This window comes from Brachyhypopomus gauderio, chromosome 1 (genome assembly GCF_052324685.1).
Source record: "Brachyhypopomus gauderio isolate BG-103 chromosome 1, BGAUD_0.2, whole genome shotgun sequence".
Lineage (NCBI taxonomy): Eukaryota > Metazoa > Chordata > Actinopteri > Gymnotiformes > Hypopomidae > Brachyhypopomus > Brachyhypopomus gauderio.
The window spans coordinates 17,766,557-17,779,117 of record NC_135211.1 but is presented as its reverse complement, the minus strand read 5'-3'; the positions used below and the strand labels follow the sequence as shown (position 1 = coordinate 17,779,117).

At 49.9% G+C, this 12,561-nt stretch overlaps 1 protein-coding gene across 2 annotated transcripts in view; it reads left to right on the top strand.

Annotated features, from left to right (window-relative positions):
* The window catches only part of plekhg4 (pleckstrin homology domain containing, family G (with RhoGef domain) member 4), a 60,541-nt gene that overhangs the window by 46,518 nt on the left and 1,462 nt on the right, over nucleotides 1–12,561 (top strand). For both annotated transcript variants that reach the window (XM_077000186.1, XM_077000177.1), the window contains exons 14-22: nucleotides 5,658–6,559; nucleotides 8,914–9,163; nucleotides 9,896–9,985; nucleotides 10,182–10,406; nucleotides 10,524–10,694; nucleotides 10,945–11,125; nucleotides 11,531–11,647; nucleotides 11,761–12,003; nucleotides 12,240–12,436. In XM_077000186.1, the coding sequence (XP_076856301.1) occupies nucleotides 5,658–6,559; nucleotides 8,914–9,163; nucleotides 9,896–9,985; nucleotides 10,182–10,406; nucleotides 10,524–10,694; nucleotides 10,945–11,125; nucleotides 11,531–11,647; nucleotides 11,761–12,003; nucleotides 12,240–12,436 (2,376 nt within the window). The remainder of the gene's footprint in view (nucleotides 1–5,657; nucleotides 6,560–8,913; nucleotides 9,164–9,895; nucleotides 9,986–10,181; nucleotides 10,407–10,523; nucleotides 10,695–10,944; nucleotides 11,126–11,530; nucleotides 11,648–11,760; nucleotides 12,004–12,239; nucleotides 12,437–12,561) is intronic.

Here is a 12,561-nt window from a genome sequence, read left to right as displayed (position 1 = left end):
CCCTGACCCCCCCCCCCCCCAGTAACTACCACACGAGTCTCTCCTCCATCACCCCCCCCCCCCCCCCAGTAACTACCACACGAGTCTCTCCTCCATCACCCCCTGACCCCCCCCCCCAGTAACTACCACACGAGTCTCTCCTCCATCACCCCCTGACCCCCCCCCCCAGTAACTACCACACGAGTCTCTCCTCCATCACCCCTGACCCCCCCCCCCCCCCCCCAGTAACTACCACACGAGTCTCTCCTCCATCACCCCCTGACACCCCCTCAGCTTCAGCCCCAGCCGGCGACAGGAGTCCAGCCTTCACACAAAAACATGTCCGTTCTCTTTTAATTAGGCCTGTCAGTCCACTTTGTCCACTGACTGCATGTCTCTGTCCCTGTGTCTCTGTCCCTGTGTCTCTGGAGGCGAGTGCAGGACACAGGGTGGACCTCCCTGGCTCCACAATATAGACCTCCAGCAGACCATCACGCACGCACACTAGAAACAGAGGAGCAAACTGTCAGGGAGAGAGAGGGAGAGAAGAGGGGAGGGAGAGAAGAAACGAGGGAGGGAAAGACAAGTGTGGGAGAGGAAGACAGAGGTAGTTAATGGCTGACTGATTTGATGCTCTACTGGTTAATAGCGTGTTGCTTTGCTCACTGGAGCGTGCTGGCTTCACCTCTTGCTAATGAGCCACCTGTGTGTGGGGCTGCCGTGACGACCTTCAGGAAGGCCACGCCCTCGTGTGCCCCCTCTCCTCCTCCCTCACTATGACGCTGAGGCAACGATTGCTTTGGCCGCTTTGATCAGTGGAAGGTCAGAGGCTGAGGTGCCGAGACTCATTTTGTACCACTTTCAGTGTAGTGTGAAACTAATGCAACAGGTTATGTTACCATAGTGACAGGATCCATCACTCTGCAACTATTTTCCCTCACATCAGTGAAGCAACCGTGACCCCAAAGTGAAGATGTAGGTGAAGCAGTCCTTTTCCAACAGGCTACTTTTGTGCATGTGTGGTGTGTGTGTGTGATGTGACAGTTGAATAAGCCTTACATTGCTCAGTAGTATGTTTGTGTCTGATTAGTGCCACTCAGTAGTATGTGTGTCTAATTACTGCCACTCAGTAGTATGTGTGTCTGATTACTGCCACTCAGTAGTGTGTTTGTGTCTGATTACTGCCACTCAGTAGTGTGTTTGTGTCTGATTACTGCCACTCATTAGTGTGTTTGTGTCTAATAACTACTGCCACTCAGTAGTATGTTTGTGTCTAATTACTGCCACTCAGTAGTGTGTTTGTGTCTGATTACTGCCACTCAGTAGTATGTTTGTGTCTGATTACTGCCACAAATGCCACATGGTCATTCTCCATACTTTTCTCTCCTACCCCTTTATTGGGTCCGCTCTCCCTCTCTCTCTCTCACACACACACACACACACACACACACACACACACACACACACACACACACACACACACACACACACACACACACACACACACACACACACACACACACACACACACCCTCCCTCCAACATGTTGCCCCAGGGTCACCCACAGTATGCTGGCAAATAAAACTCTTAAAACAAGCTGAACCCCACACTCACACACTGTGCTGTTCTGTGCTGTCACATCTACGTAGTTTTGCAGTGGGTAATTTACTTTGCACCTAGACTTCTTGGTTCAGTTCTAATCTTGTCCATGAGGTGTTTTGAGTGCATATGTGAAGTGATAAAACTGTAGGAAAATGGTTGTATGCATTGATTACCTCTGTAAAAGTGTAAGTGGCTGAAAATATTCTGAGTTTATAGCAGCATGCTGGTGTAATTAGGAATGAAAGCTACGGAAAAAAAACATCTATAGCCAGTAACTTAATGGTTTGAAACCATTTCTAATCCCCCCTGGTTAGGTTAGAATGGCTCAACTACACACTCCTACCAGGAGAAAGTGACTGTGTATGCCCTGCTGTCTGACTGTAAGGATGGAGTGTTCTGTGTGTAGATCCGTGTGATTCCCTCCAGGGCGGGTCTCACCAGGGCATGTCACCCAGTGTTTCCCAGCAGGCCTGACGCACATCTCATCTCTCTCTCTCATCACAGACGTTTCACTCGTCATGTCGGTTTTTAACCACGTGTCTTATTCGTGCAGTCATGTTTTTTCCTGTTTCCTTCTGTCTTTTCTCTTTTTTTCCTCTTTTCTCTAAAATCACAATTGACTCTCGGTAGCCAAGGAATGCTGAACATAAATGGCACACTTGGGGCCCCAGACAGACGTGCAGAGCCTAGTGAGGTGTGGCCATGCCCAGGGGACCTGCAGGGGTCACGGGGGCTGGTTACTGCTGCCGGAGCCCACCGGGCCCCTTTAGACAGCTGTGTATAAGCCATATGATTACCATAATATACCTCACCTAGCAACTCCAAGACAGAGAAGTGCATCTATCACGGGTGACACATGCACACGCACCTTGTTATACAATCATACACTCCCACACCTGTTACTATATTTGTGCGAGTGTGTGTGTGTGTGTGTGTGTGTGTGTGTGTGTGTGTGTGTGTGTGTGTGTGTGTGTGTGTGTTACTTCCCTGCTTTGATATTTGGAGTTGGAGTTGTGTCATCCTGATCAGACATGCAGCGATCTTTGACTCTGATGGACTGGTCTTAGTTGTCTCTGTTGCTGTCAGCCGCCGAATTGAGGGCCTCCGTAATTATACAGATCAGCTCAAATGAGTCAGATTCACCAGGGTCTCATTATCATACAGGTGCTGAGGGTTTAGTCCCCATCCCTATATATCAAATCTGTCAGGCACTGAGTTGTTATTCATTTATTAGCATTCCTTTAGTCTCCACTGTCAGAGGCCAGATGTTGTGTGACATGCATCGCACCCTTGGAATGGAAGAGAATTAAGATTATACTCTCAGTTTTTAAATGGTGAAAGTGATATGGGGTTTGAGTGCTGTTTCCAAGTTATCTGGAGTTATCTGTTGTTTGACAAGTCAAGGAGAAAGTACAACTGTTCTGGCCAAGATTCGTAGAGGAGGAATGTTTTGTTTAAGTGTCATGTGAGTGGGGCAGGTCCCTCCACAGGGTCTTCATTAGACACGTCTCAGGAGTCTTTTACTTTTAAAGTCCCGATTCCCTCTGTCCTCACTCACTCACTCTCACTCAGCCTTAGTGCGGGTCCCCTGTACGCTCTCCTGTACAAGTGTGCTCACTCTCACTGCAGAAGCAGCCTTTCCCAGCTGGGGCGTGCAGGGATGTTAGGGTGGAGACCCTCACACAGTGAACCCCACCCCCTAGTGAATCAGGCCTGGCTGTTGTGTTTTGAAGCATGTGCTTCTAGGGACTTCAACAGAACGCTTCTGGTTAAGTTGCACTGGCTTCATAAAGCAATCAAGATGCGATGAGTGAGGGTGCAGTAACTCCTGAAGGAATTTCTAAACCTTAGCTAAAGCGCTAATGCTCAGCTTGAAACACACACACACACACACACACACACACACACAGATGTAGTGAGGAAAACACATTGTTAGCATGACTGAAGCGTGAGATCAGAGATTGGATGCTGTCCTAAAACCTTTTCCTGCTTTTCCCTCTTTTCTTTCATTTTTTAGGAAATAATAAAGATTTCTTTCAAGGGTTAAAATGTCCTCTCAACCCTCTTAAGCTGCTGGAGTTTCATTTATGTGTACAAAAGCTCACTCTCTGTCTCCATCTCTCTCCCCCTCTCTAACGTTCTCCCTCTATTTCTCTCTCCCCTTTTTCCTCCCCCTCTCTCTCTCTCTCTCTCTCTCTCTCTCTCTCTCTCTCTCTCTCTCTCTCTCTCTCTCTCTCTCTCTCTCTCTCTCTCTCTTTTGTGTATGGTTGAATGGTGCCTTTAGGGGTGCCTCCTCCAGGCTTTCTAATTCAGCGCTCACCAATCAAACACTCATACCACACACACACTCACACACGGACACACACACGCACATACCATTCACACTTCAAAGGACCTTAAGCACTCTCCACCATGATGTCATCTTCAGCCTGTCTGTGACATTACAAGCATCAAACAGGGTGATCAGAAAGGATGAATTGTGGTACTGGTATAAAGTTTTAAATGGAAGTTCCCTAATGTAGAGGTGCTCCCTATTAGATCAGGGGAGCCGGGGGAGAGAGTTTACCTTGAGGCTGTGACCTCTACAAATCTGTGAAGCCTTTTGGAGATGTCGTCACTATGAGCAGTCGGTCATAGTGACAGAGCTTTTTACTGCAGGGGTGAATGGCGTTCCTCTTGGCTCTGTGGACAAATTCTCTTTCTCAAGCGTATAACACGGTGAAATAACAGGCTCAGAAGTTCAAAAGAAAGGCTTCCTATTGTGTTACCGGGTTTTCCCCTAACCCTTGTGTTTATTTTTGAACTCTCACAATAATAAAATTAGTAATAATACTAAAAATGTTTTAATGATTATTAGCTATTATTAAGAGTATCAAGAAGTCATAGTAATTCTCTTTCTTGAGCTCTCTTTCTCCCTCTCCCTCTCCCTCTCTCCCTCAATCTCCCTCTCTCTCTCTCACTCTCATTCAATATGTCAGCCATTAGCAATATGTATTGTTAATTTGAACTGACCTCTGGTCTCTTGGATGTCCTTAGTATCTGGGTGCTCAGGGGCTGAAAACACTGGTATGTGGATCCACTGTCACTCTGGGCAGACACACACACACACACACACACAGGTTTGTGATTCAGGTCAGTACCAAGGAAGCCAAGGCAGGAGGAGGAGAGGCGAGCGACGCTACAGACCGAGAGAGATGGCGTGTAGCAGCTAGAGTGTGTGGGACGGAGCAACGTGTGAAATTGTGTGTGTCAGCTCAGGGTGATAGACTGATGTCTAATGAATGGAGAGATTGTGAAGGGAAAACATTGTACTTGGACAGAAGGATAAAGAGGAAGCAAGAAAGCTTTGGAGAACCATGCGATGTCACCTAGCAGCCCAAAACAAGCCCTGGAGGGGGAGGCGCTGTGTTGTGTAGGCACATGCAGGGAGACGGAGGAAAGGCGGAGGGGTTTATCCTCCGCTGCTTCAGGAATCTGTCAGAGCTCCGCCGTGTCGGAATGCTGGGGCCTGTGAGGGTTTGATCGCTGCTAATCCCCCCATACATTTCAGCAGACGCACACACAGCACAGCACAGCATGAGGCCAGTTTAGGAGGGGATACCTAGAAAGACAGGCTGCAGGACAGGGGTCGAGCCCGTCAGAGACAGGCGGTGAGACAGGCGGTGAGACAGGCGGTGCCAGTGCCGTTTCACAGTGCTAAAGCTATTAGTGTTAACGTCTTACTGCCCAGACCTCCTGCTTCCTTCATAAATACGTTTATATTTTACTTCAAAGAGGTGTGGAGGTGCCACCCTCTTTATCCCGCCCTCTTTACACACACACACACACACACACACACACACACACACACACACACACACACACACACACACACACACACACACACACACACACACACACACACACACATACACTCCCTTTTTCATGCTTGTTTTCTCATGGACATTCCCTCATGATATATTGTTAGTCTGCCATGTCACTTTGCCTGTTACAGGTGACAGCCTCACACACACACTGTAGTTGTCTTTGCGCTGTCCTCATTCTCTCTCGTTTTTTTCTCTTCCCACGTCTCTCAGGCGTACGAGTGGGCGTTGGAAGGCATGAGGCACTTGGCCTGTGTCAGCATGGAGGACTGCAGCACGCCTGAGAAGAGTGAGGGAGTGCTGGCGTGTCTGGAGACCTACCGCGCTCAGCACCCTCCCATCCCCGACGCTCGCTTCCAGGAGATGAAGGACCTGGCTGGGGAGCTGAGGAGCGACCAGGGCCTCAAACAGTGGAAGTTTGCCTGGTCCAAGTGCCAGGAGACCAAGCAGATGTTTGAGAAGAAGCTGGAGGCGGCCCTGCGCGCCCGCCGCTCGCCCCCCGCCGGGGACAACTCCCAGCCGACGGCCGGCGCCCCCCGCAGGCACTCGGACGGCAATGCCACGCCGCAGGAGCGTAGCAGCAGCTTGTCGTTTTCCTGCAGGAAGGCGTTTGGGGGCGTGTGGGCCCGTGAGAGGCTCTCTTCCCACTCCAGCATCTCCTCCACTCCCTGCAGCCGCACGGACTCGCCCGACACCCCCACCGGAAGCCCCTTCCACGCGGAGCGCCGGCTCCCCCACAGAACCGGCCCGGCATCGCACCGGCCGATGCGCCGCACTTCCTCCGAGGAGGAACCTCCCCATCGGACCTCCTGCTCATTCAGCCCCGGGCTTCCCTCTCTGCTGGAGGCCAAGCGCCGCGTCTTGCGCAAGACCCAAAGCTTCGACAGCGCCGCCACCGGAGACTCGGGAGAGGCCCGTTACGGTACGTGTCAGCGGACGCTGAGTGAGCCGGCACGCAGGGGCAACACGGGAGTGTTCATCAAAGGCCTGGAGGTCAGCAGCACGGAGGTGGTAGACCGGCCCTACAGCCCACGGCTGGCACCTGCACACGGCTGGGCACCGATGGACACGCACCGCACGGGGAGTCCTGTCCCAGAGCCACGCGCCAAGGGCAGGTAGGAACACACACACACACACACACCTGTCCCTGTTCTGGGACAGAACTCTATGTCACCAATCTGCACTCAAAATGCATGTGCTAGTTTGGGTGGCACATAAAGTCCACCTTAATGTAGCAGTAGCACAGTGAGTCCACCTTAATGTAGCAGTAACACAGTGAGTCCAACTTAAAGTAGAAGTAACACAGTGAGTCCACCTTAATGTAGCAGTAACACAGTGAGTCCACCTTAATGTAGAAGTAACACAGTGAGTCCACCTTAATGTAGCAGTAACACAGTGAGTTCACCTTAATGTAGCAGTAACACAGTGAGTCCACCTTAATGTAGAAGTAACACAGTGAGTCCACCTTAATGTAGCAGTAACACAGTGAGTCCACCTTAATGTAGAAGTAACACAGTGAGTCCACCTTAATGTAAAAGTAACACAGTGAGTCCACCTTAATGTAGAAGTAACACAGTGAGTCCACCTTAATGTAGCAGTAACACAGTGAGTTCACCTTAATGTAGCAGTAACACAGTGAGTTCACCTTAATGTAGAAGTAACACAGTGAGTCCACCTTAATGTAAAAGTAACACAGTGAGTCCACCTTAATGTAGAAGTAACACAGTGAGTCCACCTTAATGTAAAAGTAACACAGTGAGTTCACCTTAATGTAGCAGTAACACAGTGAGTCCACCTTAATGTAGAAGTAACACAGTGAGTCCACCTTAATATAGAAGTAACACAGTGAGTCCACCTTAATGTAGAAGTAACACAGTGAGTCCACCTTAATGCAGCAGTAACACAGTGAGTCTTTCTTTCTTTTTAAAAACATTTCTAGCAGTATTCTGGACGAATAACCACCTGCCCACCCCCCACCCCCCTCCCCATCCCATACCTATCCAAACACGGTAAAACAGAGCTGCCAACACACACAGCCACACCAAGATATTTTACCAGCTCTCCCCTTGCACAAACACACTTTGCCAACTGTCATTTTGACATAGCGCACACACACACAGACACATCTTCCCCTGGATAAAATACACAGTGGCGTATATTGAGAAGCTGTTTGCAGACTCCATTCATGTGTGCAAGTGCTCTTTGTGTGTGTCTAAGAAACTGTAAGGGGTGTGTGTGTGTGTGTGTGTGTGGTTACTCTCTCATAATCATCCCTCATCTTTAAGGCAGTGATGTCTTTTCCAGAGCAGGGCCCCCAGTCCAGGGTGAGCCCCTGGGGGACGGCGTGGAGCCCCTGATGTCTCTCCCAGATGAGGGCTGTGCAGAGGGGGCTCTGGGGAGGCTTTGAAGTGCAGGAGAGCGAGCCTGCGTCTGCCGCCTTTCACTCACCACAGAAATTAGTCCAAGCCATTTCAGCCATTTATTAGCACACAGGAGGGAAGCAGGGTCAGGGAGGAAGGTTGTGAAGAATATATAAACAGAGATGAGGTGTGTGTGAGGGAGAGGGAGAATGAGAATACATAAACAGAGATAGTGTGTGTGTGTGTGTGTGTGTGTGTGTGTGTGTGTGAGAGAGAGAGAGAGAGAGAGAGAATGAGAATATAAGTGCTAGTTGAGGCAACTTGGTCCTCTAATAGACTTTAAGCAAACCAAGCATGGCAGTTTTTCACAGGTTGCAAGAATAAACACAGGCAGGATCTCAAGCTTGTTATCAAAATGATAGCAGGCCTTTGTTTTCTCAGTATTTCTGTGAAGGTGGCAGTTAAATGCAGAACTTAAGACAGTAATGACACGTTCCAAACTCGCTCATTGGAGGAAGAGTGTGAGGATGAAGCTTGCCTTGCAATGATGTGTGCTGTCTGTACTTCCACATGACATAAGGAACCTGTTTTATGCTCATTCTGAGACCTGTTTTCCTGTGTTATGGTTTAGATTAAGGTGTGTGTGTGTGTGTGTGTGTGTGCGTGGGGTAAGAATGTGCAGTTCATCCAGATATAACCTGGTTGGTTAACATATGACTCACAGTTAAATGTAGCTCCACCCGAGCAGGTTTGGTTTCAGGTGTATGTTGTGTAGCTCGTTCCAGACTGGCGGGCTAAAGAGAGGGCTGTCCCGTGGGGAGGTGTGCCACTCCCAGGCTGGGGAGGAGGGGCTCACAGCTGTCACTCACTCTGCTGCCTTTTGTATGATGTTGTGCCAATATCACATCACTCCAGATTCATTCAGTTTGAGCAGTCTGGTTATCCCGTTACCCATTATTTGTTTAAGCTGTATCTTGGCTCATGAATTAATAATTGATCTCAAACTCCTCTCTTTACTTTCTGCCTCCCCCTTCCTCTCTCTCTCCCCCTCTATCTCTATCCCTCTCTCCGTTACTTTCCCTCCCTATCCCTCCACCTCTCCCTCTCAGCAAACTGCGGCACATCGTGGACGAGATGGTGACGACGGAGCGCGAGTATGTGCGTTCGCTGCGCTACATCATCCAGCACTACTTCCCCGAGATGGAGCGCCTCGACCTCCCGCAGGACCTGCGCGGCAAACGCAGCGTCATCTTCGGCAACCTGGAGAAGCTGGTGGACTTCCACAGCCAGTATTTCCTGAAGGAGCTCGAGAGCTGCTGCAACCACCCTCTACGCGTCAGCCACTGCTTCCTGCGCCACGTAAGCCTCCCTCCACCACTGACCTGGGGTCAGCTGCTCGCCGCTGCTGTGTGTTTGGCCAGAGATGGGAGCTGACACCAAGTCATTGTTTGTAGGACTGTTTGTAGCTGTGAGCCTTGCACGTAGGAATGGGTGATATAATAATGTCACATTACTTGACACTTTCATGATAAATACTGTATATTGCATTTCCTTTTTTTTGAGGATTGTTATAAAGTTTGGTCATACTTTATATTTATATTTCCTATGAGACAGGACACTATTTAAATCAAATCTTTTGAGAATGTAAACGTACTAAACTAGGTGTTTCTGTCTGGCCCTCGTATAGGGTTCTGCTCTGTTCCTGTCCTCTTAAGTCATTATCAAGGGGAGGCGAGGGAGGAAAGTGAGGGGGGAGAAGAGAGACAGAAAGAGGGAGAATCTGGTGTTTAATGAAGGCTCTAGGGGTCTTCTCTCGGCCTACAGCAGAGCTCCTATCACACGCTCCAGAATCCCCACACATTCCTGGCATGGCCTGGCCCTCTGGCAGCTTCCAATTAATATACAACACATTATAAAGCAGTTTGCACCAGGGTGCTGAGAAAACCAAACTGAAACTGGGAAATGAAGGCCTGTTCCGTTCAACATTTCCTGACCAGCAGTGCCAGCTTTGTCCCTAGGGCACACACGCTTGATTGGTGGGTTGAGATATCAGTGCTGATGAAGTTATTTTCTTTTTTTGCATATTTGCAGCAAGACCAGTTTGGAATGTACGCCCTGTACAGCAAGAATAAGCCCAAGTCAGACGCACTGCTGGCCAGCCATGGCAACACCTTCTTTAGGGTGAGTGTGCGCTGCAGTCCACTAGCATCACCTGTCAGTGATCAGTGTCAGCTGTCTCAAAGCTTTTTGGAGCTGTGCATGATTTGATTTATATAACCGTCACACCCTGTTTGGGTGAAGAGCCTGTGTCACGTCTTGTGCCATCTTACAACGCCTCTCTCTCTCTCTCTCTCTCTCTCCCCCTCCCTCCCTCCAGCATAAGCAGTTGGAACTGGAGGATAAGATGGATCTGGCGTCCTACCTCCTGAAGCCGATCCAGCGCATGAGTAAGTATGCCCTTCTGCTGAAGGACCTCACCAAGGAGGTGAGCGACGCGCAGGAGCAGGAACACTCCAACCTCCGCACCGCCGCAGAGATGGTCAAGTTCCAGCTCCGCCACGGCAACGACCTGCTCGCCATGGACGCTATCCGCGACTGTGACGTGAGTGGATACGCGTACCACCGCCCAAAATACCGACGTCCCTCAGGAGGCTCTTAAGGGTCGGTTTCACAAAGTGGACGTGGTACAAGCCTGACCCACACCTGCTCTGTGCCTCAGGTGAACCTGAAGGAGCAGGGCCAGCTGGTTCGGCAGGACGAGTTCACCATCTGGTACGGGAGGAAGAGGTGTCAGAGGCACGTCTTCCTGTTTGAGGACCTGGTACTGTTCAGCAAACCCAAACGTATGGAGGGAGGCCTGGACGTCTACATATACAAACACTCCTTCAAGGTGAGGCGTGTGTGTTGTGTGTACTCCTTCCACTGGTCTGGGGTGTGATGTGCTCCTGGCTCCTGCAGCATCAGCTTGCTGCTGTAAGCCTTTTGCTAAATGCTGATCTGCGTGGGCCACATTTCTTGGCGATTAGAGCAGTCAGGAGGCACACCGTACCTTCGGGAAGTTCACCCCAGCCCAGAAGCTGCTCCCATTAACAAGTTGTGGCTGAGATTGAAGGCGGTTTCAATAATTGCATGCACTGCAGACTGCTGATGTGGGGATGACAGAGACGTCGGGGGACAGCGGCCTACGCTTCGAGATCTGGTTCCGCAGAAGAACATCAAAGAACCAGACCTACATCCTCCAGGCCTCCACCTCCGACATCAAACACGCGTGGACCTCCGATATCGCCCGCATACTGTGGCAACAGGCCACACGCAACAAAGGTGTGTGTGTGTGAGTGACAGAGAGAGAGAAAGAAACAGAAGCAGGACCGTTGATCTGACAGGGTGTTTGGAGATTGACAGAAAAGGAGTGAAGAGTGTGTGTTTAAGTTCTCCCTTTTCTCCTCACCTCAGCACGTTTAGGAATCATTAATTCTGTATTTGTGTCCAGGCTGAGAGGAGAGGGGTTTTCACCACTCCTCATTTGATTCAAACCTCTATTGTCTTACTGTGGTTTCAAAAGACATCTCTGAGTGTAAAGAAAATAGTGGTTAGGCCTTTGAAAACAGCTCAGATTCACACACTGGCTTGACACAGTACATGTTTAGGAAAACAATTCCGTTTTCTGATCACCGTCCACATACGGTTGATTTTATATTGTGTGTGTGTGTGTGTGTGTGTGTGTAGAGATCCGTATGCAGGAGATGGTGTCTATGGGTGTGGGCAATAAACCTTTTCTGGATATCAAACCCAGTGATGCTGCTATCAACGATCGTGCCATTGATTACATCATGAAGGGCAGAGGTATGATCCCAAAACCTCCTGGATCACTGATTCGTAGGTCCTGAATGATTCTGAACCCCATCGAGCAGAAATCCCCACATACACACACACACGTGTATCTTCCCTCCTCACAGGGGCCAGGACAAGAGCCTCCATCGCCGTCTCCCTGTTCGACCACTCCAACCCGTTCAAGAGGGCAGCGGCCCCCGCCAGCAGTGCCCCAGGGACAGGGGGGCCCCCGTCCTCCACGCTACTGGGGCCCCTCAACCTGCACATGTACAGCAGCCAGACGCTGCTGTCTGGGGAGAGACCCCTCGTCAGCCCCTGTATCGAGGAGGACGAGCTGGAGCATGAGACCAGCAGCCAGCCCTCCATGAGTACGCACTACCTTACACTTACGCTCACGTAATATGAAGGTGTTGTTGCCTTGATGCTGTGTCTGATCTGGCCTTTAATCATTTGTCTATTTGCATCATCTTTTTAGTCTTTCAATATTTTTATTTGCTTGTCAAGGAGACACAGAAAGTATCCAGTTACCCAACATCTTTTCAATGCACTTTATTCTTTGCTGCGCATGAACGTTGTAAAGAAACACAGCATTGTGTGTTTGTAGCGACGGAGAGTTCGGGATCCTCCTCACACTGTCTGTCAGGCAGCGGCTCGAGTGGCTCTGACAGCGGCTGCGTGTCCAGTCACCTCCCTGAGGCTCTGTCTGAGGAGCCCAGCTCTCCCTGTGAAACCACCAGCTACTCCTCCATCACCTCCCCCTCCAACCACAAACCACGTTTCAACAGCCAGTACATTTCAGCGGTCAGTATCCGTGCGTGTGTGTGTGTACTTTTGACAAGAACACCTTGTCTTTGCTGATGCAACTGTTCCAAATCCAACAGGAAACAATGTGAAAACATGTCAGGGGTAGCAGCCTTTTCCACTGG